The 27,720-nt window shown below is 40.1% G+C and overlaps 3 protein-coding genes across 5 annotated transcripts; 2 read left to right on the forward strand and 1 right to left on the reverse strand.

The window, feature by feature from the left end:
* Positions 1–1,637: 1,637 nt before the first annotated feature.
* On the forward strand, positions 1,638–9,740 carry adam8a (ADAM metallopeptidase domain 8a). Its single transcript, XM_085297003.1, has 25 exons — positions 1,638–1,710; positions 1,866–1,984; positions 2,086–2,159; positions 2,257–2,335; positions 3,011–3,087; positions 3,412–3,640; positions 4,352–4,429; positions 4,551–4,619; positions 4,995–5,164; positions 5,252–5,333; positions 5,417–5,559; positions 5,661–5,838; positions 5,934–6,023; positions 6,177–6,372; positions 6,469–6,550; positions 6,639–6,819; positions 6,903–6,989; positions 7,075–7,159; positions 7,495–7,606; positions 7,720–7,918; positions 8,120–8,167; positions 8,245–8,301; positions 8,414–8,464; positions 8,563–8,643; positions 8,896–9,740. The coding sequence occupies exons 1-25, from the start codon at positions 1,665–1,667 to the stop codon at positions 8,938–8,940; spliced, it is 2,658 nt and encodes an 885-aa protein (XP_085153129.1). The 5' UTR covers positions 1,638–1,664; the 3' UTR covers positions 8,941–9,740.
* Positions 9,741–10,828: 1,088 nt separating this feature from the next.
* Positions 10,829–14,343, forward strand: spef1 (sperm flagellar and cilia associated 1). Its single transcript, XM_085297008.1, has 7 exons — positions 10,829–11,043; positions 11,195–11,306; positions 11,783–11,930; positions 12,056–12,101; positions 13,074–13,152; positions 13,253–13,358; positions 13,761–14,343. The coding sequence occupies exons 1-7, from the start codon at positions 10,935–10,937 to the stop codon at positions 13,872–13,874; spliced, it is 714 nt and encodes a 237-aa protein (XP_085153134.1). The 5' UTR covers positions 10,829–10,934; the 3' UTR covers positions 13,875–14,343.
* A 4,173-nt stretch (positions 14,344–18,516) lies between these two features.
* erlin1 (ER lipid raft associated 1) lies at positions 18,517–27,708 on the reverse strand. 3 transcript variants are annotated; one of them, XM_085297010.1, is made up of 12 exons: positions 27,650–27,708; positions 26,627–26,755; positions 26,342–26,423; positions 24,136–24,182; positions 23,988–24,049; positions 23,753–23,878; positions 23,589–23,662; positions 22,620–22,678; positions 22,362–22,453; positions 22,131–22,220; positions 21,945–22,024; positions 18,517–20,808 (listed from the first exon to the last, which is right to left on the reverse strand). In XM_085297010.1, the coding sequence occupies exons 2-12, from the start codon at positions 26,737–26,739 to the stop codon at positions 20,617–20,619; spliced, it is 1,017 nt and encodes a 338-aa protein (XP_085153136.1). In that variant the 5' UTR covers positions 26,740–26,755; positions 27,650–27,708; the 3' UTR covers positions 18,517–20,616. The 3 variants fall into 3 exon arrangements, with proteins under 3 accessions (XP_085153136.1, XP_085153137.1, XP_085153135.1); XM_085297011.1 differs by having other exon boundaries at positions 27,413–27,695; XM_085297009.1 differs by having other exon boundaries at positions 27,409–27,695.
* Positions 27,709–27,720: the final 12 nt, after the last annotated feature.

Here is a 27,720-nt window from a genome sequence, read left to right on the forward strand (position 1 = left end):
TTTCTTTGCCAAGGTGTGTAACACACACACAAACAGATTCTAGGTCTGACCAGCTGTCTCAGCCATGGGCAAAAGACAACAACCAATAAAATTCAAAAAGAATTTATTAGTACAATGATCAAAAAAATGAAGGGATAAAACAGTCCAGTGTCCCACTTGAAAAGGGGATAAAACCCACAGTCCAAGGCCAGAGCCAGCGATGCCTCAGTTCAGTTGCACTTCAGATATCAACCAGCAGCTGTCCCCCAAGACCCACCACCCTGAAAGTAGATGGCCAGTAATCACTCCAGCCTCAGCAACCCAATTCTGCCTTTAGGCTGCGGCATATAGTAGGCCCTGGTCTGCACAGAGAGACACAATATAACTACATCTTCAATATACAATTCACAGAGCAGCAAACTATCCATCCTAAACATATTTGAATCAAGTCATCTTAGATCTGATCATATGACATACCTGCACAGAGAGACAAAACATCATAGCGGTGTTTGTAGTGTGGGCTATAAGTAGACTAGCATATCAGTGCAATCAAATACACCCGCCTTCAATTAATCCAACCCCATCACAGCCATTGGCTCACAGTAAATGTGGCACGCAAAACCACAACTTCCCACAACAAACAAGGAGATGAATTAATACAAGCAACATTAGTCCACCATGTTACAGGTGAACGAAGTAAAGATGTTGTCAGCGTGTCCTTGGAGCGCCTCTGTTGGTTGGAGTGTGAACCCCTTTTTCTTTTTAACTCCTTGGAACTTGGAGTCTTGTCATCCCACATGCCACATGTAGCTTTATTCTGGGGTAGGCTCTCATCTACACTTCATGTATATCTCTCCAATTCTCCTCCCATGCAGATTTTTATAGGTGCACAGCAGCTAAAAGAGCTTCTTTCTTATAAAAAAGTCAAAGGCAGGTCTCAGGCTGCTAATGCAGAGAACTGCATACAGTGCGGGCCCTGGTCTGATACCAGTGGGCACTGGATTGTAGGGCAGTCTCTCTTCAGTAGTGGGACCTACATAGTTTTCCTTCACAAGGCATCCAGTCAGTTGCAAGCTCATTGTTCTTGAAAATTGCTCCCTAAATGTGTTTTTTTTGTGACCTAAAAACATTAAAACACAGGTCACCAATCAACATCCCTAAACTTCAAGCCTATGCTTCAAGCACATTACCACTAGATGGCTGCAAATACAACAACGTGCCCTGATGGCTAAAGACAGATAACTTACCGTTCTGTAGCAGTAAGCTTTGATACTCAACAGTTTGTGAGAGTGGTTAGGATGGGTGAAACTTTGGTGGCAAAGCGTTTTATTTTTCAGTTAACTGCAGAAATAACTTTCACAGACTTTCCAGGCGTGGTTTTTTAAAGTGCTTCTGTTATTCGTGTCTGTTTCTTCACTCTGCTCGTTCAGCCCCTCATGTAAATCACAGACTACAGAGTTCAAAAACATATTTGGAGACAATTTTTTTTAACAATTTCTTTTTTTCTTTTTTGACAATCTCTTGTGGTGACTCGTGGTTGCTCTGATTTAGATGCTACAGGATATTACGAGGCAGAGAGGAAGAGAGAGAGAGAAAGAGAGAGAGAGAGGCGGAGAGCTGAGGATCCTCTGTATTTCCCTCAGAGAGCCAACCACACAATGACAGAGTGTGTCTGATAGAGCAACATGTCAAGTTCTGGATGTTTTATATGGATTTTCTTCTCCTCATGGGGTATGTAAAGAGTTTTTTCTTTCTTTCTTTCTTTCTTTCTTTCTTTCTTTCTTTCTTTCTTTCTTTCTTTCTTTCTTTCTTTCTTTCTTTCTTTCTTTCTTTCTTTCTTTCTTTCTTTCTTTCGATTTATCTAATAAATCATTTAACACTTGCAGGGATAATTACAGCCAGTGTAGAGACTCTACCTCATGTCATAAAGTACCAAACAGTGATACCTCTGAGGCTGAAGGACTCATCTGTTTTTAATGATGATGATGCTGCTGCTACACACAAGGTAACACTCACTCTACTGTGCTGTTGAAGCAGTTCATTAAGAAAAAAGTGATCTGAAGAATGAATTTAAATCCCTTCTGCTTCTTGTGTGTGTGTGAACAGAAATACCCTGATGCACTGCAGTACTCTATATGGATCGCAGGGCAAAACCACACTCTGCATTTGGAAAAGAACAAGTGAGAAAACTTTAAATGACTTGTTTGATTTTGAGCTACTTTCTAAGGCTTTTTTAAACCTTAGAGGTTCCTCAATTTGTGCACTTTCTTTTTTCAGGAATCTAGTGGGTAAAACCTTCTCTGTGACACATTACTCTGATCAGGGAGACCAAATCTCAACCACTCCAGATCTAAGTGTATGTATCTTTACATTATTTTATTTGTCTACACCATCGGGAAAATGTGTCTATTTTGTTTTTGTGAAAGTGCACAAGATGCTTAGCACGATACTCCATAGTCATTCTCTCTCAGATCCTTTTTACTGGTATAGATTACCATATAAGTATTTGACTGCACAGGCTTGAATCATATGAAAGCAGGATATCCTGTGCCACCAACTGCTTTCAGAGGTGTTTGTACATTTATCATTCATTACCGGATTTTTTTTTTTCCTTTTGCGAAATGCCAATATAAATCTTTTGACTATATTAAAATCATAGCTCTGACCTGAAGAAAGACAACAGGTCTTTTGTGCTCACTTATTTGTATCCACGCTTACTGTTAACGTATTTCTAAAGTAAACACTTTGCAGTAAATTGTAATTATCTGCTACAAATATCAGATCAGGGGCATTTTGTGCAGTATGTGTAATTATTTCTTGCACGTTTCAAAATATCAAATTGCATAAAAAAAAAAGTTTCTCAGGTTCCCGATTATGACCACAGACACACACGCAGCAGGAAGAAACAGGAGGAAGTGGGAATGACATATAAGGTTAAGATTAGCATCCAGACCACACTGAGATATCTGGGAGATTAAAAAATCACAAATGTCATTATTAATTCTGGTACAAATCATGGCTGTCTGTTCAGGTTCACTGCTACTACCACGGACACATCGTGGGAGTGGAGGACTCCTCTGCCAGCATTGGACTCTGCTCAGGAATAAAGTGAGTAATGCAGGCTATAATTTTTTTCTTTCATCTTTTACCTCTAATTACAAAAAGGTTTCTTTCCCTGAAGGGGTGCCCAAATTTCATAAAAACCATGATGCTATGTTACGGTAAGACTTCGTCTGTGACTCATGGCCAGCACGCCCAAACTAAAGGGAAGATCAGCATCCCTCCTAAAGATCATCAAGACTGCATGCACAGTAACTCGTGCTCCTTGCATGCAGACTTCTCTCGTTAACCCTTCTGTTGCTGTCATGAAAGGGGAAAGTTGACGTTTGAGAAGCAGAAATGCTGAAAAGTTTGCCTTTGTCCCCTCTGTAGGGGGTTTGTGCGCCTCCGGGACCAGACGTACCTCATTGAGCCTCTCGGTACCAAGGCAGGACAGCAGGATGACGGCCAGAGTGCCGACACTCACAGCGATGAGGGTCTTCATGCTGTTTACAACTACAAACACCTGAGGAAGAAGAGGAGCCTCTGTTCCCATGGAAACACGACCACTTTCTATGATCATGTAGCTCGTCCGTCTGGACTGTTCCGGCTCGCCAGTCTGGTAAAGACACACAAGATGGACACATCCAGATTTATGGTGCTGTCTCACATTTCATAGATTTATGCAAAAAACAAAAAAACAGGACTTTGCATTGTGATACAAAAATATAAGTAATTCTCTATCGTCATGACATTTATGAAGATGTATGAAAATAGATTTCTTTAGGTTGACAATTAGAAGTGAAGTTACAGTGAAATAACCACATTTCCCACAAGTGACAATACATTTAGTCAATGAAAGGATCTAAGAAAAAAGGGAAACACCACAGAGAGAAGTTATAGATCGCTTTTAATATGTTTGGGTCATTACCTGTGACTGAGTGTGTGAATATTTAGCACAAAGTCACTGTTACACTGCTCTAAAAGCATTTAAACGATCAAATGGACTTACATAGTGCCTTTCTATTCAACTTTAAAAACTCAAAGCGTTTTATACTAGGATTCCTATTCACCCAATCACACACACTTTATTCACACTCACATCTGGGGTAACTCAGGGTTCAGTGTTTCTCCCAAGGACACTGTGACACACAGACTGGAGGAGCTTCTGATTGGTAGACAACCTACTCTACCACCTGAACCACAGTCACCCCAAACAATGAAACTTTTTATTTTTCATTAACCACCCTTTAACCGCATAATCCTAACCAAACAGGTACACATACACAAATGCTCAACATTGTTAATATCATGTGTCTTTTGTGTTTCTCAGAAAAGCAGAGCTCAGAAAGCAGAGCGAACGAAGAGACCCAGGACGGTGGAGCTGGTTGTTGTGGTTGACCATAGAGAGGTTTGAGCTCACTTTTTCTTTTGCCTAGTCACGAGTAAGACAATTTTTGAGGTGTAAGATCTTCTTTTGTTCATGGCATGTTGTTAAATGTGATACTAAGTGAAATAATGGTTTCTTTCAGTATAAGAAGTTTGGCAGTAAGAAGACAATAGAGGCCAGAGCGCTTGAAATAGCAAACCACGTGGACAAAGTACGTTTGTGTCTCGGCACTGTTTCTGTGTTTTCGTGTCCCACACGTCTTCAAGCTTTACTTTCACTTTGGATTTCACGCAAGAAATGTGTCCTGATACTTTGTTCTTTACTGACTGGAATCTGACCAGTAAAAGGAAGGAGAAGGTTTTTTTTTTTCTCACTGTGAAAAATCTAACTTTAACTGTGAATCTTCACACCTTAACTGAAAATTTTCACACATATCCCACAATTCTCTTTGCATACTCCCAATGTGTATGCATCATCTTGCAGCACTAGACCCAACATTAGTTTCCTGTTGCACATTTATAAAATCTGCTGCTTGAAGCATTTTGTGGTTTTAACTGATTTCGCTCACCGCGCTGCTCTGTTTCAGCTCTATCGCCCTGTGGGCGTTCGTGTGATGCTCGTCGGCCTGGATATCTGGTCATACAGAGATCAAATACATGTCAGCACTGACCCTGAGGTCACCCTCCGTCGTTTCCTTGAGTGGCGTCAGCAGCACCTTCTGCCGAGGACCAAACATGACAATGCGCAGTTCATAACGTAAGATGTTCGTCTTTCTACTGCTTACTAAACCTATCTAAAAAATGATAAGATAATTTGTAAACATTTTGCCTCATCACCTTTCAGAGCTGTGGATTTTGATGGCTCCACTGTAGGCTTAGCAAACACCAATGCTATGTGCACCTCTAACTCTGGAGCTGTCAATGAGGTAGTCATGTTTCAATGTGGATTTCTTTAATTAAAAGTGGAAAGATGTGGAAATTAAATGTTTGTGAATTAAATGTCGCACAGGACCATAACACTAATGCAATTGGAGTGGCTTCCACCATTGCGCATGAGATGGGTCACAACCTAGGCTTGTCCCACGACACTGAAGACTGTGTCTGTGGCACTTCTGTGTCAAAAAAAGGCTGCATCATGTCAGAGAGCGTTGGGTAAGCTCAGCTTTGCACCTGTGCAAATGAACACCCTCCTATGTGCAGACCTTCGAAGGAAAAACATCTGATATGGTCTTATTATCGTCCACCTCCTCTAGCTTAAAGTATCCAGAGCTGTTCAGCAGCTGCAGTCGGCAGCAGCTCAGCAAGTTCTTGGAGGAGATCAACCCGGCATGTCTGCTCAATACTCCTTCCACCGATCGAGTTTATGGGGGCCCCATGTGTGGAAATGCCTTCTTAGAGCCTGGAGAGGAGTGCGACTGCGGCACGGTGGAGGTTTGTGCATATCACGTTCGTTTTGTATAGCCAAACTCCCATTACTGAAACACACAATGATGACTGAGATGTGCATGCCTCTGTATGCCTGCCAGGAATGCAAGAATCCCTGCTGCAATGCCACCACCTGCAAACTGAATGCAGGAGCCCAGTGTGGAGAGGGAGAGTGCTGCCACAACTGCCAAGTAAGTACTACTCACTGTGTGAAGTCACACTGATACTAATTATGTTACTATATAACAAGACACAGTCTGACTGTGCCGTCTGGCTGGTTATGTGTGAGTGCGTGTATTTTAGTAGTCGGTACATCACCATCTGTGTTCCTCTCCACTCCGTAGCTGAAACCGACAGGCAGCGTCTGCCGACCGAAAGCAGGAGACTGCGACCTGGCAGAATATTGCACCGGCTTCTCTGCTGTCTGTCCGACTGACGCCTACACCCAGAATGGCCTGCTGTGTAACCATGGAACAGGGTACTGCTACAATGGACAGTGTCCTTCACGCCGGGATCACTGCAAGAGGCTTTGGGGACCAGGTTAAGAAACTAGTGAATCACAGTTTGCTTCAGATGTGCTTTATTCTTAATAATCAAGACTCATCAAGCTGTATTTTTTGCTGTGATTGTTTTCAGATGCTGAAGTCGCTTCAAACGCTTGTTTCTATCTGCATGGAAACTGCAGAAAGACACACTTTAACCAGAGATGCCCAGGCCGGTATGCAATCCAAAGCTCTACAATTGCACATATTCACTGCCAGGTACTGTTTGTTCTTGAAACCATCCCTTGTGGTTTTCGGTTACAGAGATCAGTCCTGTGGTCAACTTTTTTGTTCCGGCGGATGGGAGTTCCCTGTGACATCCAGGAAGTCCCTTTACAAAGTAGGAAACGGAGACATGTGCAATGTGGCAACTATGAACCCTGAAGATAACTACCCCGAAGATTTGGACATGGTACCTACTGGCACTAAGTGCGGCAAAAACATGGTGAGAAAGCTGCTCTTTGTAGCTAAAATGAAGAAAACATCCATGCGCTACAGATTCCTGCAAAGTCTTTGTGTGTCCTTTAGGTATGCTACAATCAACAGTGTCAAGACATAAAAAACATAAAAATGTATGGAAGAAATGACTGCTCTGCCAAATGCAACAACCGTGGGGTGAGAACTTTAGATCCTCGGTACTCTAAAGCACTGTGGATTTATGGCAGCACAACATGCGTACTATGAGTGGGATCTCTTACAGGTCTGCAATCATGAGAGCAAGTGTCACTGCGATCCTGGCTGGGCTCCACCTTTCTGTGATGTGCAGCAGTCCGAGCTGCCTCAAGGTACTCTACTATCCTGACATACACCCACTGATAGCCCGCTTCTCCCTGCCCTTTTAATAACCATGATTTACACATGACCCATATGCTCTGTTTTCCACTGAGCTGCAATACTTGGATTGAATTTCTCATGGGCCTTAAAACAATCGTGCTCTGTTCTGATGAATACAAGCAGACACTGATGCAGTGGCATTTCCTTATTAGTGTGTACATACGCCCTAATTATGTTACAGAGGAGTTTGCTTCCTGAGGGGGGTGACGTATGTTGTTATTTGCTCATCCTTGGGCAAAAAAAATCTCATTGGCCTAATCTGTTGTGTTATTGTGTGTGTGTACAGAGTCAGGCCTGGTTAAGTTCATAGTGTCAGTGGTGGCTGGCTTACTTCTTCTTTTGCTCGTGGTTATCGGGAGTTTGATGTGGTACGTCAGAAAGAGACAGCCTGCGAAGAGGTACAGAAAGGAGCTCCTCCTCTCTTTTAGCTTTTGGATCACCACAATAAGTAAATAAAACTTTATAAGCTTGTCAGAGTTTCTTTTAAGCAATTGTGCATATTTCCTTGCAGATACCTCCCATCTTCCGCGGGACAGTTCAACCCGTTGTTTCGGTCGAGCAGCGAACGACGCAGGCCTCCTCTTGGATCAGCACAAATCAGCCAGCCTAAATTTTTGGAGTCGTCGGCCACTCAAGCATGTAAACCGCTCTTCTCTGCTCCTACAAGATCACAGACTGGAGCACTAAAACCCAGCCGAGCAGCTCCAGAGGTGAGCACCTTCTGTGATGTAGCAGATTTGCCACCAGAGTGCCGTAATGTGCTGTGGCAGTAGATTTTGGCCTGTGTTATTGGACCAAATTCAAATCATAAACAGACTTGTATTTTAGTCAAACTGTCAAAAACCAGTGAGGAATAAGGCTTAAAAAATAAAATTTTAGACTGTACTCATTTCTATTTTCTCCCTTTACAGCCGCCCAAGAAAGCAGCAGCCGTACCCCAGCCATCTGTGTTTCAGCAGGTAATCTGACCTCCGGTTCCAGCTTCATTTAAATGTTATTTATATGTTTCAACTAGTAAATAAATGTTTTTATTTAGGCTATAAAGCCATTCACGCAGGCTCCAGCTGTTTCAAGAAAGCCAATCTTTACTGAGGTAAAACTGCATGTCTTCATTGTCTTTTGGGGCAGTAATTATTTTTAAAAAAATTTATTTTAGTATCATTATTCTGGTCTTATATATATACTTTTTTTTCTCTTTTTTTCAGAGTAAGCCACTGCCTCCATCGAGACCTCTGCCACCACTCACAACAAAGCCGGTAAATAACGTTCAAACTGAACTCATTATTTGCGTATACACATTTAACAGTGCTTGCGTTTGCTGCTTCTTTAAAACATGAACTGTTTTGTCTCTCAGATCATGAAACCAAAGCCCCCAATGCCTCCAGCGAAGCCAAAGCCCTCCGCAGTCCTGTCTTCATTGCCTCACACTCAGCTGGTATGTATTCAGACTCAGACATTCTCAGAGGCTATCACGTTTATGAAGATGTCTGTGGTTTTTGGCTCTGTCCTAGCATAGCAGTGTAATGAACAAGCAGTCAGTGAATCAGTAAGCATATAAACTTCTCCTGACCACCAGTGAGTTGGTGAGGCACTAACATGGGGAAATAAACACACCAAGACCAAGTTTGGAGAATAAAAATGTCTCATCCCAAGTATGTGTGCTAATACTATTTATCTGCTCCCCTAGCTCGGCGGGAGGGCTGCCCTGATGCCTCCCAGCAGGCCCAGATGACAGTGGGACTAATTCATCGAGGTGTAAACACTGAAATCCTCTGACAGAGGACATTGTTTTTGTCTCACCTAGAAGGACCAAGAAGATCCTGTCTGGAGACGCTCTTCTGTTTTAAAGTAGAAACAGGATCCGCTGAAGAATCGGCATTGTTAAGCAACACAGCTTTTGTGGTCTCCTTGAGGATTACCACTGCTTATGTACACCTTCAGTATGTTAATGAAAACCTGAAGTAATGATCAGCAGACTCATATTCTGTGCTTTATGAATGACAAATGGCACTGCTGCCATGACGATTGTTTAGTTTATTTGAGTCTTTTTAAAGGGAAACATTTGGTTTTTGGGTTTGTTTGTTTTTTGCCTAAATCCTGGGATATGTGAAGATTTTATAAGGTAACTGCACTATCAATGCTGTAACTGTTCCTTTTCCCTTTTCCCTCACATTTTTTTTGGTACTGCATTTCTCTGAAATATGGTTGTTAAGGGATTTTAAAATGTGGCATGAGCACTTTACAGGTAGATTTTTTTAATTGAAGAAGGTCTTTTCTTGTCATTTTTTTAAAACTCTTTGTACTGACCTGTCTATGCTTGACTGTGCAATTGAACCAGTACATATATCTGTTTTATTTTGCGTGCTGACCTGATAGATGTCAAAGGATATTGATTATTCTATGCAGCAGACAAGATCACAAAGTCCTTTCACTCATAATACCAATGATGAGGATTCACCCTCGATTTGTCTTTAAATCTTTCAGTTCTGAATGTTCTAATTTATTGGCTTGCAATAAACGTGATCCATCACACTCAGTGTTTCTGTCACTTTCTCTGTCTTTATATCCAGATGATCCAGAAGATATTCATATTAACATCTGTGACTCTCTGTTGATTTTTTTGCTCTGTCCTATCAGCAGCGTAATGTCAGAACAAAACTCAATTAGATCTATAATTGGTTGGGGGGAAAAAAAGATTGATTTTGTAGTTTTTCTCTGCAAAACCTGATTCAACATGTGAATGGAGTCCAGACTTTCAGCTTTAATTCAAAGGGATTTTTAAGAAACCATTGCATTAACTCTTTCAGTTATAGTAATTTTTATACAGTTCCCCATTTTCAGAGTCTAAAGAGACATTGATTGCCTTCAGCTAAAAGCCTAAACAAACCTATCAGGGAGATTTAAAAAAAAAAAATGAAAAAAGTCAAATTTGATACATGAAAAGGGTGAATGCACTCATCAACTCAGCCACACCAACAGGGCTGAAATACCACAGAAGAGAATTAAGGTGCATGATGACATAATTATTCCATGGTCATGAAAAGAAAACCTCCAAGAACTTGACTTCAAAAGATGGCAAACACTCTTGAGGAGGTGTATCATTGTCAAGGTCTGCAATAAAGAGATGCCTTCTTCATTTGAAATACAGAGAGTTTACAACGAGGTGCAAACCACTGGTTACACTCAAGAATATAAAGGCCAGATTAGAGTTTCCCACAAACCAACTAAAAGCGTCACAGAAAACAATGGAAACACAAAACCAAGACGAACTTGTTCCAGAATGATGAGAGAGAGAAGTATGGATATGGAAAAGGAGAGAAACTGCTAAAGCATACAGGGTGAGTTTGCTCCAGATGAAGGGGTTACCATTACTACCAGGAGCCTCTCCTCAAGGGTAGATTTGGGGGTCATGATGTCTGCAAGATGCCGTGCTTACTTTTAGATGCTTTGAGCACCAGAGCAACACAAGTTGACTGAATGTATTCAAGAGAAGGCCGATAACAACACAACATTAGAACTGAAAGACTTTGCAACTCCCTAAAACCCCAAATCCCTCAAAGATTGGCCAAAAGAGAAACAAATCTATATTTTTGATTTGGGGTTGAACTGGCCCTTTAACAGCTGATCGCCTAGCAACGCTTCAAACAACCTGAGGTGGGCTGAAGCTATAGGTTAGCTCATCAAGACTGTTTTAATCGTTCAGAAACGACTGTAATTTTATAAATAATGGAACGAGAACTGAACGAAGAGGAACTACAGGACCTGTTTGCGTGGATAGATAAGATACCGCTGTCCCGGCCCAAAAGACACATCACAAGAGACTTCAGCGACGCAGGTAGTAAAGTTAGCCTAGCAGTCCTCATGGAGGTGCTAACCAAACAATCAAGCAGTAACAGCAGGAGTAATATGATCTGCATAGCTCCATGTCTCCAGCTACGGTAATTTTATTTATTTGTGATCTGACTAAGTTTCTCTTTGAACCTTAGTGATGGCTGCTGAGGTGGTAAAATATTTCTTCCCCAAGCTTGTTGATCTGCACAACTATGTTTCTGCAAACTCCACACAGCAGAAGCTCAGCAACTGGAACCTGCTCAACAGGCAAGACATCACTGTTTTATGTGTGTGTGTGTGTGTGTGTGTTTGATTCTTCTGAATCTGGTGGATTGAATGACTACATCCCAGCCAGAGAAAAACACTCTCCACAGCTGAAAAACATCACATTTTAACAGCCTGCCACAAAAACTTGTACACAAGCTACAAAAAAGTTAAAAAGCTAGATGGCTAATTAATATCTCTTAATAGGAATGACAGACATTGCCTAATGTTTTTCCCATCCAAATAAAATTTTTCCTGGGCCTCCACATCTGGTCCTGCGGACATATCCTACTTACACCCACTCACTCCATCCCTCGCCACTGATATGGCACAAAGCCAGCTTCAGATTTATGGGAATTTGCTGAAAACATTTTGGCTCCTATGTTGTGTCTCATCAGTTAAATCACACCGAGTCTGCTGATACTACTGTGCATAGTTCTAGGTATTAGAAACATGTGTTTTTATTTATATGAGGATAGGAAGGTATTTTCCAAGCTGGACTTCCATGTGCCTGAGGAGACACTGAAGAAAATTGCACAGAGCACCACAGGAGCAATAGTGCCTGTCCTGAGCAACCTCAGGGAGAAGATAGACAAGAAACTGGAGTACACCACCAACAACATACTGGTGTGTAGTGACACACACGGTATAGGTCATTTTTTTTGTCTATTTGAATGCAAAATATGAATTACTGCATGCTTGTCCATGTTAATCTAACTACAGTGGATATATATTTTGTTTTATAAATTTAGGATATGGAGTATTATGACACCAGGAACCAGGAGAAACCTCATGAAGGTACAATCTTCTGCATTTGATGCCATATTTGGCTTTGCATCACATCACACGATAGTGATGTAGGTGTTGCTGGAAGTTACAAACTGTGATGAAGTCAGTAACATTAAGTAGATTATGGAAATAAAACAGCTGAATTAGGATAAATGCAATGACTTTATATTGGCCTTATGCATGTTGCAGCATGTGTCATAATGATAGTGTAGTTTGTGCAGAATATCAGCTGAAACTGTTGTTTTTTATTTAACTGAAGCCAAACAAAACTGAAGCTAAGATGTGCTTTATTTAGCACAGGAAGTGAGTTTGGTGTTATTTTAGACTTTTTTTTGTTAATGCAGCTATATCTGCCGGTCAACTCCCAAACACCAAGTCAGCATATTCAGCATTCAGCAAGGTGTTTTTTTCCCCCTCTTTATTTGGTTTTTGTTTAAGGGAGCAGTTTAGTGACTGTTCATCGCTGTTTTTGTCACTGAAATGAAGCGTCTCCAAGATCTTCTCAGGCCCAAATTAAGTGTAATCTATCCCAGAGATAGCAGTGACCAATCAGAAACACAAAGAAACGTCCATTTGAAGGAATCGGGGAGAACTGATTAGAAGAAAATTCCACCACCCTAAAGGAGTGAACTTGTTTCCCACACCTCATCCGTCCCTATCAAAGCTGGCCAGTGCCTCCACCCTCTGCTCTTTCCTCTTCCGTCTACACTCGCTCCCGCCATCAGACACATGACTCAGGTTCTCGTATCAGTTTCCACATGGCTCTTATCGCTGGCCTGAGCTCAGCACCGTTGACTTAAAGCCTGATATTTTTTTCCTTTATCTACTAATCTTACTTCAGCGTTTCACCCTCTTTCTGCTATTGGTCGTCACCCTTTCTGCCACCAAGCCTTATCTCTTTTACTCAGCTGTATAGATTCTTTTAGTCATTGTGTTTTGTTCACATCATAGTTTGTAAAACAAGACACTTTTTTTCTTCAGAAATTCAACAGACTGAGATAAGACTTCTAACTCAGCTGGAGGAATTGAAAAAAGATGAAAAGAACAGGCAAAAAAACAGGTATGACCAAAAAACCACTGCTTTTAATTATAATGCAATGAATCGCAAGAACATTTAAAACAAAAATAATAGCCTGTCCATTCTTTTTTTTATGGTACAGTAAAGTGGAGCGTGCAGTAAAGTTTTATTCAGACATGGATCCTGCTTTCCAACAAATGCTGAAGGAAAAAGAAAAAGCAATTATGTCTTTGATGGAGACTGTGGAGGTAAAGTCTGCATGCAGACATGCATGAATGCAGGAAACACTCTGCTAAAGTGTGTGTGTGTGTGTGTGCGTGCGTGCGTGCGTGCGTGCGTGCGTGCGTGCGTGCGTGTGTGTGTGAGATGGAGAAAAATATTTAGGAGTGTGTGTTAGGCATGTGTAATGTCCTGTGTCAGCAGTGGCGAGTGAGTCAGTATCTGCTCAGTGGATATAACCCTTATTTTTCTTTTCCATCTGTGGTCACATCTGCATGTTTAGAGAGAAGCAGAAGGATGACACAAACGTGCAACTTCTCCTTTCACCGCACTATGAAGTTTTCAGAAGCCTTCAAAGAAATATCCTCTCTTTAGCCTCATCCCTCTTTTCTTTTTCTTTTCTTGGTTTTCTTGGTCGTGTATGTTTGCAGATCCTCCAGATGAAAGTGAACAAGCTGGAACATCTGGTTCACTTGAAGGATGTCCGTATTCAAGATCTGACACAGCATCTGGAGACGTACAAAGCAAGAGGCAACACACACTGAAGCAGCTGTGAAACTATACAGACAGAGAAATGTCTGTAGCAGTTCTGATATGTAAACCTGTATTTTGTAAAAAAGCAATATTAGTTAAGGCAAATGATCATCTTATCTAATCCCACCAGCTAAAACTGTCACATCTGTTGAAATGCACAAGGGAGATTCCAGATGTGAACTTTTTAAATCCTTGTTTTGAAAAAGAAAAAAATGGAATTTTATCCCAGAACATAAAATGTACACACTTCAGGATGCAGAAATGTCTCTTTTTCTTTCTTTAATAATATGATCCACTGCCTTATATCTTGAATCTTCTGTGTTTATGCTTCATGACCCTTTTATATGAAATCATGACTTGTTGAATGTAAATAGTTGCTTCTTTGTGAAAGGTATCTCTGGGCTTCTTTTAACAGCCCATAATTTCTGACTGTCAGCTTCTAAATAAAGCCACAAATCCCCATTCACAATTGTCTCACTAAATAAGAGGGCAGTGTATCAAATAAGCCAAGTCGTGGGTTAAAGCCAACAAAACAAAACTATATATGGTGTTGCATTTGGCGGCAGCCAATTCCTTCCTTCACTCATTTTTGGTAAGTTTCCTGCTTTTGTGTAAGTGTGAAAACCAGACCTTAGTTAACCAGAACTTAGTTAATAATTTCACTTCCACTTTATCGAGCATTTTTTTTTTTTTAGAATTACTGTGACATCAAAGTCAGGAGCATTGACGAAGTCGTGACACAGCAGCAGCAGACCGCAGCCCAACGTCTGCTTTTCAGATATAAAGTTCATTTCACTTTCTTGAGGTTTTTCTGTAGTGCCAAATGAGAGAGAGATGTCCCTCATTATTTTACTTTATGTGGGCTTTGTTGGCGTGAGAGGCATGTGACCCCGTGAGCTGTACCAGGAGCAGCTGATCATCTCCAGCTGCCTGCCAATGTGACTGTCGTGCTCACAATCATGCCACCTCATTAATCATCATTATCACTTAATTAATGACTGAGAAAAACAAACACCTAATGAGTTTACAGTTACACTTATTTTAGATTTAGATTTTAGTTACTCCTTTTTTCACAAGGGGTCGCCACAGCAGGTAGCTCTGCATGTTTGAACTGACAGACTTTTACACTGGATACTTCTTGATGCAACCATAAAGGAATACGTTTCTCCTCCTGGGATCCATTAGCTTATAAACCACTACACTTTGGAGCCACTTAACAAATGCATGTATTTAAATTAATGAATTATTGATTTATTTTTGGTAAATTACGCCTAACAATGGAAAACATCTGACTCAGTGTGACACAATATATGTGATGAGTCACAATCACACCCAGTTAAAGTGGTTCTGCTGCCGGACCACACTATATGAAAATGTCCCTGTTTATCTGACAACCAATACATATACTCACTTCATTAGGTACTTCTGTTCAACTGCTGGTTAAATAAATGTCTAATCAGCCAATCACATGGCAGGAACTCAAGCCGAAGTTCAAACTGTGCATCAGAATGGTGAAGAAAGGTGATTTAAGAGAATCTGAATGTAACATTGTTGCTGGTGCCAGATGGGCTGATCTGAGGATTTCAGAAACTGCTGATGTACTGGGATTTTCCCAAACAACCATCTCTAGGGTTTACAGAGAATGGTCTGAAAAAGAGAAAACATTTTGTGAGCAGCAGTTCTCTGGGCAAAAATGCCTTGTTTATCCCAGAGGTCAGAGGAGAATGGCCAGACTTCTTTGAGCTGATAAGAAGGCAACAGCAACCCAAATAATCACTCGTTACAACCAAGGTATGTTGAAGAGCATGTCTGAAAGCACATCAAGTCTAATCTTGAAGCAGATGGGCTACAGCAGCAGAATACCATACCAGGTGTCTTTAATAAGGACCTCTCTTAAACATAGATGAGCAGATGATTTCCACATTTCTAAGTAAAAACCTTTCCTGATCTCATAACATGCCCGATCACTGTATGAGCAGTGGCTGAGGTGATCTACATTTACAGCACAGCTAATCAAAAGCTTGACTGTGGGAAGTTATTTCTTAAAACAATGTTTTTAGTGTTCAGATGTGCTTCCCTCATCTATTTCATGTTCATGAGACAAAAAGAAATTTTTACCAGAAATCCACAGGAAGATGAAAACAACATCATTACATCACTGTGGTTAAGCAAGACCCAAAGTCCAATATAAAGGACAGATGTTAAAAAAATATCATTCAAAATTTAGATTTCTTTTACTGTAATACATTTCTTTCAATCACAGTACTTAAAATATCTAAAATAAATATCTGACATGTACATTTGTACCTTTGTGATGCTGTGCGACACATGAGATTTTCATCATGGACGTGCATCAGACAAAACTGTGTGATGCTATCATGTCAGTACGGACCAAAAGCTCTGAGGCGTGTTTCCAAATCCTCTGACTCTATGCCATGAAGAGTTCTAAAAAGATACCAACAATCAATTTTATTTAAGGTTCATGCTAAGATTTCAAAATAGATATAACAATATACTGTATATAAAATGTATACAAATAATCAAATCAACTGAACTTACAGAGGCTCCAATATGTCAAATATTTGAAAGCTAAAGCCTTTATTCCTTTTTACATGAAATCTCGTGCTTGCACTTTTTATGGCTGGTCGTTAATTCCTTGTTGAGTTTTCCTATTTTGCTGGTACTTGTACATTTACTCCCTGTGGAGGTTTCTTTCTGCCACTGATTCATTTTTATTTATTTTAAGCATGTCAAACTTTTGGGTTAGCATCTTGAAATTTCAACTTACTCAGAAGTGACTTGAAATTTGAGATAATAACTTGACATATCAACTCAGGAACTCCTGACAGCAGATTGAAAAACTGAAGATTGTAAGAGTTAAGATGGCTGCAGCAGCAAACATTAAAAACAGTGTTTACTTAGCTTCCATTTCTCCCTTCCTTTTCCCTCAAAAATCAACTATTTGAACAATTTAAAAGCAAACAAATTAAGCAGACCTGTTTTACCAAGCAATGTTGGCGTCTTAAACACAGTAATCCTGATGATCTCTTGGGTTATTTTCCCAAAACAGAGCTCTATTCATAGCCACAGAAGAGCCCTAATTGTATAGCAGACTTTAGAAATTACCAGGGTCTCCATAGAAACTCAGACAGTGATAAGTGGTAGGAAATAGCAAAGTTAATACTCCTTTTAATACAGACAGTGGATAAGAATGTGAGGGAAAACTGAAGAACAGAGCTGCTTTTGATAAAGGAGCTGCCTGCCGCTGATGAATCACACTGAGTATCACCCTGCTGTTTGGGAACTAGATTTACTCAGAGATGAGGGACCACACCTTTCTGTATCTGGGGACACATCCAGGATGATGTCAAGGCAAGATGGATCATCCAGGATCTGATGAAAAGCAACAAAAGGAAAAGCGCTGGTTCAGCCAGGAAAGGGAAAAAAACCTGACCATAACCTCACTTCCTAAGAGAGAGGACTTCAAACTGGTTGGAATTGCGCAAATGGCAAGAAGTAATAAGACCACCCATTACACTAAGCACAGGCCAAAACACAAAAAAACCCAACAAATTTCCTTTGTAATCAATGAGGAGTGAAGCTTATTTAAACCCGAAAACACTCAATATGATCATATATCTTTAAAATCTTATCAAAAGTGGGGGGAAAAAGTTTATCTGGGTCAATCAAAAGCTAAACCCCTCCCCCAGAAACCACTGGTTTGGCTGTGAGAGGATACCAGGGTCCATGAGGGCTGAGAGGTCACAAGAGGAAGCCATCCTTCATCTGGTAACATGGACTGACACACACTTTGAATGCTTCCTGGAAAGCATTTGTGAACAGCTGACTGGCTGTGCTGAGGGAAGAGCGGGTTTTATTTTCTTCAGATGACCACTTTACAAACTCAACAGACACACACTCACACAGATCTGTTTTTGGAGTGTTTACAACACATTATGTGGGTTAGAACAACAAGGACTGTGTGATGGATCGTGTTTATATATTCAGTGTGTTCACTGAGTCGTGCTCATTTTTCCACAACTACCCAGCCTTTGGAATGAAATAAAAAGCTACAGTCGCACATCATATAAATTCCTCTTATTAGAATATGTGGTGGGATATAAATCATGCCAATTATGCACAGGCTCAAATGTGGGTTGGTATATCTATCAATTTGTAAACATATAGAAAACCTGTAGATATAATGTATAATGTCACTTCTTGAAAACATTGGAAAAAGGACATAAATACAACAACAGTGAGATTTGAGGCACTTGTGCTGCAGTTAAGATGCAAATATATTTTAGTGTGCATGTGTAGTTTTGTGTCACAAAATAGTATGGGAAATTTGAGTTTCCTTCTATAACTTAGCACATAAAATAAAGGTGTTTCTAAACTTTGTACAAGCTCATGATTGATTTTACTTCTATACATACATAACTTTTGGAAATGTACAAACTGACACATATTCAATGGGTCCCTGGGGTCTTTATCCATCCATTTATTCATAAAATATTTTCCTTCTTTCTTTTGATCAAGTCTGCCACTGCTAGTATTCAAACCAAGTGACTCATCTACCATGGCACAAGTTCTCCTCCTTGTGGCATTCGAATGCACAACAATGCCCACACATCAATGCAAAGAGAAGAGAGGTATCAAAATAGGTTTTATTTGTTACATAAGAACATTGTCAAAACTTGAAAACATTTTTGCATATAAACCTTTTAAAACAAGGAAACAATGTTTAAATTTCACAGATTGTACAAAAAAAAAAAAAAAAAAAAAAAAAAAAAAAAAATCGACAAAAATTATTTTTGTGAGTGATTCATCCCCCTCTTTTGCATCTTTTATTTGAACCCACCACCAAAGCAATTGCGAGGTGCAGCGTTAAACTGCCAAATGGAGGTCACAGAAACAGCGCGGCGTCTTCAAAACACTCGTAGTGTTCACTGCCTGTTGAGTCTTTCAAAGCGAGAGCGACGATCCGTACAGAACGGCACATCTTCAAAGTCTATGAGGAGCCTTTTAGCCTGTAAGAATCGCTGAACCTTTAAGTCTGGGGTAAACCATTATATTATTTAAGGCTCGTTATCTCAATTGTATTTCCATGTTTCTAAAACACAAAGCAGAACAGAATCAAAATGTACACACACATTAAAACTAGCACCAACCCGTATCTTTTCTTAAGCCAAAGCAACATTCATCTCTAAACAGACCAACTTGTTTTTGAGTAGAACTCGTGCTGTCAAAAACTGATTGGAGGTTACGTGAATCCTCTCCGAGTTTCTGTCGTCATAGGAAGCTCTGTGGTACTTCAATTATCTCGGTGAGAAATGACAGAAGATCCTGTAGTCCGCTTAGTTATGAATCACCATAAAAAATGTAAACATTGACAATGAAATGTCGATTTCGTTTTAAATATTATTCCTATTTCAGTCGCCCTGCATGCTCTTAAATTGGCATTGTTCCAGACAGACACCTAGCTGAAAAGGTGGTGCTTTTCCATTTTCCTCTCAAACCGCAGCTTTCTTCATGGTGAAAATCTGAATTAATTGTTGTTTGGAGAGTGAACATTAAACAGCTGTCTTATTAATATTTAATACATGTCCTGAGAGTTTACATTTAACCACTTATGAAGACACTGCATAACAACAGAGTTGGTTGCAGGCTCTATCTGAACCATCCCAAACTCATAATTTCAACATGCACGGCTCTGGAAACCAATCTGAAGAAAGAAACATGCGCTGACTTCTTTAATGATAATCTCTACTTCCTGCAGTGCTCGCTGTTACAACAATCAGCTGTTAATCATCCTCAATTTGTATTAGACTAAATCTTTAAGCAACGCCAGATCTTTCTTCCATTTTCCCCCCTCTCATTTGCTTCAGAGTCTGTGTCACAGGAGGTCCAAAAAACAACTAATAACAGAATACTACACTAAATAATAAACTACATTTCCAATCTGATACCCCTCCACAGCTAATATCTGTATAATTTCACTCAACTGGACATTTATAACACACTCACTTCTGTATATAACCCATCAAGTGTTCAAGTTCATCCACCAGCAGCTTAAACGGGCCCTTATACTCTTAAAAGAACAGCCACCTTAGTAAGTCAGTGCAAGTGAGGTTGGCACAGAGATGACTTGACCCCCATCACACGCACATACATTGTCCACCCAGCTTTTAATTAGTGTCACCTGTCAGATTCCAGTGCAGCCAAGCCACATAACTCTCAAAAATCAATAGCTCGTCACAAATCATTGACCTTGCATCCAAAAAATCAATAACAAAAAAAGATAACAAAAGAAAAACGAAAAATGAATGCAGCCCCAAAAGCAAAAGTTAAACACCGCACTGATTGCAAGCACATGTAAATTAGGGCGACTAGTTGCCGTCACCTTCTCAGGCATTAGCATGTTTATGCTTGTTTTTTAACTATGGCATCAATCTCATTTCTAAAGCTCGTCTTTTTAAAAATGTGGAAGGCTGAAAACCCTCCAAAACAAAACAAAAAAAATCCTTTTCATCTGTCACATTCTCCCATCTCACTTTCACTTTTCTTCCACCTTAAACCCTCTCCCACTCTTTTTTTGCCATTTAGATTTAAGACTGAAGCGTGCGGTTCACCAAACTAGCTGAAAAGCTACCCCACCCATCATCATCATCTTCAGTTCAGCGCTCTACGCCCCAGTGACAAGACAATTCCTCATCAAGCTCTCCTGTCCTGTGCAGAGGCAGAGCTGTGGACTCACTGTCCATCAGGCTTCACTTTAAAGAAGTCTGATTCAGCATTCGGTAATGAAGGGGAGCGCGGAGACTTTGGTGGACCGTTGCCCCCCTCTACAAACATGTTCGGGATGTCCTGGCCAAAGTAGATCTTACTGTTAGCTGCTATGGCCTGGTACTTCATCAGCTCCATGTATTCAGGTGTCAACTTCAGCTGTAGGGATTTAGAAGAGAGACAGAAGAGTGTGAGGATTCAATTAGTGCTGGATCACATTGCTGTTTGTGATAACACTTTATCTTAATGTGACTATATACAGCTACATGGCTAAAAATAAATGCAACATTGCAGCTGGACCAACTTCAGTGATGAGCAATTAAATTAACTCTGATCAAGTGGAGCTGCTTCAAGACCTGACTCTTGTCAGGAGGACGGTAATTAATGGTTTGTGACATCTTTCTGCAATTACCCAGTTTGGTAGAGTTTGTCGAAAGTCTGCATCTATTTAAAGTTGATTCTGTTTAGGTCAGGTGAAGTGAGGTTATTAAGATCATTACAGCAGGTTTGTGTGGATCCATGCGTTTGCCGTATAAACCTACAAATAAACATAAACTAAAACTATGTTACTACAACTGCTGGAAATCTACGCCATAACCTATGCCGTAATCTAACGTGCACTTCCCTGGGAGTTTAGCTACACACGCAGTCGACGCAGCCCGCAACTATTGTAAATGGTCTGTTCAGTACAATGGAGTCCTCCTGTGAATTTCTGGCTACTTTTTCCACCGCAGTTTTTAAATTTATCATTGAGAAAATATGGATCATCATCTCAAAATAAGGAATGATAATCATAGCATCAATATAAGAACTCACAAACGTCAACAAATTTCTGGATGCAGACTGTTGTAATGATCAGAACTGACGTGAATGTATGCACAGAGAAGTAGAAAAACTTCAGGGACAAATATGTTTGCCGTTAAAAAACAAACAAACAAAAACAAAACAGACCAGTACAAAGAGCAGGGACCAGGGAGGAAAAAAGCCCCAGCATTTCAACTGTTTCTATCAGCTGACACCGCATCAGGACACAACCACAAGGTAATTAACACATATTGGACCAGCACAAGCATAAATGCGTCAACAACGTCAGCCACCTACATAGGTTACATCATGGGCTCTACAAAGAAGTCTAAATCAAGCCTTATTCTCTTTTACATTAGGGATTTTTTTTATTACTATAGCCACTGCAAAAACACCTCTCAGCAGAGTGTTACTGTTTTAAAACTATACGATCTGTGATGACTGCATTTGATGTTAACAACAAAGTGTTTAAACTGTTTGGGTCTTTTTACCCTGTTTGCTTCAGCAAACTTGGCAGCAGTGTAAAATTCTGCATCAGCCTTAGCTTTCTCTCTGGCCAGGAAGGCAGCATCTGAAACAAAGAAGCACTATTGAATGAGACAAATAAACCAGCACACCACAACTCAGGAACACACAGATTCATGACACAGAAAGGAACCAAAGGATTTCAGGCAGACCCTCTATTTCAGAGATCTTCTTCTCTGTCTCCTTCTCCATCACCTTCTGCTGGAACTGGATCTCTGCCACCTGAGCCACTTTCTGAGCCTCTGTGTGACAGAAAAGAGAAGGCTGAGGTTGGCAGTGGGGTTTCGCATGAATAACTTTGAGAGGCAAAATGCTAAAATTGCACGGATGGTCATGCAAATAAAAAGGGAACTGCCTGCTTTACAGTAAAACAGCGCATTTACCAATAATGGCTTTCTTCCTTTCAGTCTCAGCTTCCTTTTCCACCACCTTCTGAGTCTGAGCTGTTATTAGCAAACGAGTCTTTTCTGCTTCCCTGCACATACACAAACACACACAGACAGACACACAAGGATAGACAGAAATGAGGTTCTTGCAAATATTTTGCTTTCCATGTGGTCTTGCATGAATTGAGTGAGGAAATCACAGAAACTAAACCATGTACAAAGTCTATGCTGGTAACTTCAATTGTACAAACTCACATAAGTTCAAAGTTCCTCCTGATAGACTCAGGGATCTTTGGTTTGGTAACACGAACTGCCTTTATCGGAAACAGTACAAAAAAAAGAAAAAAAGAAAAAAAAGAGGGAAACAGTGAGGGAAAATTGCTCACAAAAATAAAAAGACACATGAAACAGATAGATTGGCCTACTAGTATCTATTCAGACTTTGACTCCTCCCCTCAAACTGGTGAGCAAATGTCATTTATTTTTTTATATTTTCATTTTTATTTATTGTGTGTGTGGGTTTGGGGGGAGGGGTTGTTTGGGTGACACACTAACATCTGTTTCTTCCTAGCTGTGCACTAATGGTCCTGGCCCATGAGCAGGGGTCATTAAACAAACACTAACAGACAGTAACCTGGTTTACCCCGCGGCTTAAAATGAATTTATAGTTCCTGCAAGAAGCTAATAGGTAATGCAGTAAACAACAGTTTAATCTGACTTCTGTTTTACCTCACCTCAAAGGGAGCATTTTTAACTGTATTAACACAGGTTAGTGCGGAAGAAAACGTGCAATAAGTTTGGGCTATTTGGTGATCAACTGCCAACGAGGAAGAGGAAAAAAACAAACAAAAACAACACTATTAGTGTACTAGTAGGCAGTACGAAGGACTGACTGTTAATCTCTACTCTCTGTACATTTGCTGCTAGTGCCCAAATCTAGCTGGTATGAAACTGTGTGTTATTTACCAGCTCCATGATCCATGTGCGATCTCACCTTTTTCCCACTAAACATTCTCTATTTCAGCTGGAAATGTTAAACTATGTACAATATAGACTTCTAAGTACTGAGTGTTACCTTAAAGTCTTTGTAAAAGGGACAGAGCGAGGGAATGAGGGAAGGTGGAATCTGAGTTCTGTATGTGTCACAGCACAAAACCAACTAGCTGATTTTATCATCCCTAAAATGTCACTGAAAATGTGCAGGTTATGTGTGTGTTTAGGTACCTGTATTGTAAGTCCAGGTGCCATAACATTCAGATCTTTCTGTAATGCCGTCTTCAGATTCTCATCTATGATGTCTGCAAACAAAATAAAAGAAAAAGCTCTAATGTATGATCCAATTTCAGGAATTTCAGGATTGTAGTAAAATGCAACCAAAACGTACTAACCAAACAACTCAATGTAAACCTCCTGTAGTGTGTGCACGCTGCAGAACTGGTTGAGTTCATGGTGAATTTTGTTGAAAATTAGAGTTTTGTCGTAATCTGCGGTGTAGTTCCTCACAATGTCCACCACTGAATATAGCAGAACAAAAGCAACAATTACTTTGATGCCAACAGGGTTAATAAGTCAACAAAATAAGGAAGTTTTGCAGTGAAAGAAATTCACAAAAACAAGCTGCACCTGCTGAGGGGACGAGCATGTTCACAACTTCTATCCTGTCAAAATAGATCATCACACCTCCACTGTGAAGAAAAAAAACATTTCAGGTAAATATATATTAATGTGGGAATGACTTTATTAACAGCTGAATTAGGAAGTTCAGTCACACCTTGTTCCACAAGGCACATTCTTGATCTCATCTGTTTGGAGTGTAGTCTGAAAAAAAAAAAAAAAAAAAAAACATTGAAAATATTGTGACATAGTTATCAGTATAAGTGACCTGTGTGTTTTCCTTTTTGTTAAAACTGAGCATATAAAATCCAGGGTACAACAGGTTCAACTGCTATTAAACATAGCTGAAGTTCAAACTGAGCATCAAAATTGGGAATAAAGGACTACAATTTGCACATGATCACAAAAATTGAAATCATGGATCCATCCTGCTTATTTCATGCTTATGGCCATACGACTCCAAGCACCCCCTATCTTTTCTGATTTGCAGGAGTTCTTCATCATTCAAATGCCACAGCCTTAAATGTCATCTCTGTATGATCTTTTGATGGCTGCTTACAGCAGAATAACACAACATGTCATAAAGGTCAAATCATCTCAAACTGGTTTCTTAAACATAACAATCAGTTCACTGTACTCAAGTCGCCTCCACAGACACCAGATATCAGTCCAAAGGAGCACATTTGGAATGTGGTTGAGTGAGAGATTTATATAATTGATGCGTAGCCAACAAATGTGCAGCAAATGTCTGATGCCATCATGAAACAAAATCTCTGAGGAATGTTTCCAGCACTTGCTTCAGAGAAGCAGATCTGAAGGCAAAACTGGGTCCAATCTGGTACTAGCAAGGTACCTATTAAAATGGCCTGTGAGTGTATTATTAAGATTTGAAATTGAGTGCAATGCTACTTTATACTACATTATATAATTTAGGAGCTATACAAGATTACATAAAGAAGTGCATGGTTGTTTCAAGTTAATACAAGCTGAATGCATACAATGTGTAAAGCATATTCTACTATATTACTATGATACTCTTTTACAATTCTGATTGTAAACGTTCGTTAACTGTAACAGTAGTTTTCCAAAACAGCCATAATTCTTCAAGTTACCTGGATATGTTGCCAAGGTCTGGAACAAGACCCAAACTACCACCCTCAAATGAGAGGATGTTTGTTAGAATGTTCAGGAACAAGCCAGGAACCACTAAAGCTCAAGCCTGCCATGATCTATTGGAACATCGACATCTCTGTCCACAGTAAAGGGAGTTTTATATCACCCTACACTAAGAACAAGCAACCAAGAAAGAAACCTGTGTTTCAAAACCAACCAACCAGCTTAACTTTGCAGCTGCCAACAATGACGAGCCAAATGCCTTCTGGAGAAAGGTTTTATGTCAGATGACAGAAAGATTGAGCTATTTTTCCACAATGACAAGACTTGTGCTTGGAGGAGTAAGGCTTTCAAACCTAAGAACACTATAACAGCTGTTAAGCATGGTGTTGGCTGTAGCATGGTCTGAGGCTGTTTTGCTGCCAGAGGTACTGGTACATTGCACAAATTGGATGAAATAACAGCGCATGAGGACCATTTCCAAAATCTTCAACTTCACTTACAATTAACAGCTAGACGGTTAAAACTTGGACACAGTTGGGTGTACCAGCAGGACAATGATCCCAAAAATATATCAAAACTGATTTTCGAATGGATAAACCAGGCTAACATCAAGTTTCTGGAATTGCCCTCCCAAAGCACAAATGAAAATTTGTGAACTATGATGCTTAAAAGCCTGGTCTGTACCAAGAAAACAACCAATTTAAATGAACTCTACCAATTCTGCCATTAACGGTGGCCAAATACCCAGACAGAATTGTGCCAGAACTTGTAAAGAGACATTTAAATAAGTATTAGAGGGTTTGTATGTATATATTTGCACCTCTATGTTTAATTGCAACACAGTGTGGATTTGAGAAAATCCTAAATAAATTCAAACCTGTGCAACCAATTCTTGTTTCTTAAAGGCATTAAAGATGTAGGCTGCACAATCATTCTACCCCAGAAAAATAACACCTCAAAGAAATCAATGAAAAACCTAAAATTGCCATGACTTTCATGCCAATGATAAGCGTATGCAAACTTCTGCCCACAACTATATATGTATTGGCATGTAAATGCTCCATTTACTTGTTGTAAAACAGAGCCCCTGCAGCCACGGTTGAATAACAACTGTTTGCATGCTGTAGCTGACTTATTTATAGAAGATCCCACTCTAGTTTTAAAGCGCAGGCACCTCCTGTTTGAATCTTACATTACACATGCCTTTGCTCAAAGGCCATGTTTCAAGCCTGGAAAGAGAGGCTTACCTGCACTGCTCTGTAGGTGGTAATGAAAGGCAGCATAATGTGATATCCAGGACCATTGGGAGTAGTCAGCAATGCCCCACCTCTGAAACAAATACAAATTATTTGGCCAGAGTTCAGAACATCTGATTTTCTTTTGATTATATTTAATGAGAGTGGAAAAAAGAAGAGGACATATAACTTTATAACCATCATTTGAAACAGGGTGCTTACAAATAGCACTCCCACATTCTTAGTACAGGTGTCATTTTCATTAGAAACAGGTGTGATGAGTCAGGCCTGATGTACCTGTAGTACACAGCGAGGTGTCCTTCTTCTATCTTGTGAATAGAGGAGTGCAACATGATGGCCATCACTCCTGTTATTGCTGCAAATACTGCCCCTACATGCGGCATCGTCATCCTTGCTAGCACTCACCTGCAGACAGAAAAGGAAAATACTGAAATATTTATACAACACTAAGTCCTCAGGGCACTGTCACGTCTGTGATCAGGTGGAAACTGTAACTATTAACAGCAATACATGCAGTCAAGACTCTTAGGTGAACCATCAGTAATGCATGGGCTGTGCCATAAAACCTGCCTCTTTACATCCAGTAAGTCTATGGTCAACACACTATATGGCTTAGCTTTTCTGCTCCGTGCACCCCGTTTTTCACCCCATTGTAATGAAAGTAAGAGTTTAAGTAAATCGTTACACACACTCTCATAAATACGCCTTTTATATTCACCAGTGAGACGGTCAGCTATTAACACAGGTGCACCCAGGTCAAACATGGAAACCTTTATGCCTATGATAGCTGCCTTAACAGCAATCGATGCATATCATATAGCAACACTATTGGTGACAATTAACGACTTCGCTTAGTTAAAGTACACTTCACGTGTATTTAGTTTAAACATCTAACGGTGACAGGCACGATTAGCTGACAGAAAGACTTGAGAAGGGTAACAAGCAAGTGACTCCTCATCCAACTTATGAAGCAACATATGTGCTTCAAAGCTACAGGTCCTTTGATGTAGCTATAACATTAAAACAAATACATTCTGAAAAAGAAAACACAGGCTTACCCACCACTCGGTTGGTAACGTTTACCCTAGCTGGCTGGGTTGGATTAGCTAGCTAGCTAGCTGGCTGGCTAGCTCTCACTGGGTGGGATCGGAAGTGAAGCACTGTTTCAGTGTAGCTTAATGCTAATGTAAGCTTGCTAGGCTACTGGCGTGAAGCAAAGCTTTTAAATCGTCCTGCACTACGACCAAATAATGTTTCAGTACGTACTGTAAACCACAGGCTTATAATATGTAAAATTACCGCTGTAGCAAACCGTGTCCCCTTCTGATCTTAGCATTCAACGTCCCACCCCCATTTCCCCGCCTCCCACA

The sequence above is a fragment of the Mchenga conophoros genome, linkage group LG13 (genome assembly GCF_057382185.1).
Source record: "Mchenga conophoros isolate Kocher_MC1m ecotype Shallow Benthic linkage group LG13, M_conophoros_male_GT1.1, whole genome shotgun sequence".
Taxonomy (NCBI): Eukaryota; Metazoa; Chordata; class Actinopteri; order Cichliformes; family Cichlidae; genus Mchenga; species Mchenga conophoros.

Excerpts from the sequence above, each read along its gene's own strand:
- adam8a (XM_085297003.1), top strand. The coding sequence starts at position 1,665 with ATGTCAAGTTCTGGATGTTTTATATGGATTTTCTTCTCCTCATGGG. Across the intron at positions 6,024-6,176 it reads AGTGCTGCCACAACTGCCAA|CTGAAACCGACAGGCAGCGT; the intron begins GTAAGTACTACT and ends TCCACTCCGTAG. Across the intron at positions 6,820-6,902 it reads CTAAGTGCGGCAAAAACATG|GTATGCTACAATCAACAGTG; the intron begins GTGAGAAAGCTG and ends TGTGTCCTTTAG.
- spef1 (XM_085297008.1), top strand. The coding sequence starts at position 10,935 with ATGGAACGAGAACTGAACGAAGAGGAACTACAGGACCTGTTTGCGTGG. Across the intron at positions 11,044-11,194 it reads AAGAGACTTCAGCGACGCAG|TGATGGCTGCTGAGGTGGTA; the intron begins GTAGTAAAGTTA and ends TTTGAACCTTAG. Across the intron at positions 11,307-11,782 it reads AACTGGAACCTGCTCAACAG|GAAGGTATTTTCCAAGCTGG; the intron begins GCAAGACATCAC and ends ATATGAGGATAG.
- erlin1 (XM_085297010.1), bottom strand. The coding sequence starts at position 26,739 with ATGACGATGCCGCATGTAGGGGCAGTATTTGCAGCAATAACAGGAGTG. Across the intron at positions 23,663-23,752 it reads GGTTTACATTGAGTTGTTTG|ACATCATAGATGAGAATCTG; the intron begins GTTAGTACGTTT and ends TTTTGTTTGCAG. Across the intron at positions 22,221-22,361 it reads AAGGAAGAAAGCCATTATTG|AGGCTCAGAAAGTGGCTCAG; the intron begins GTAAATGCGCTG and ends TCTGTCACACAG.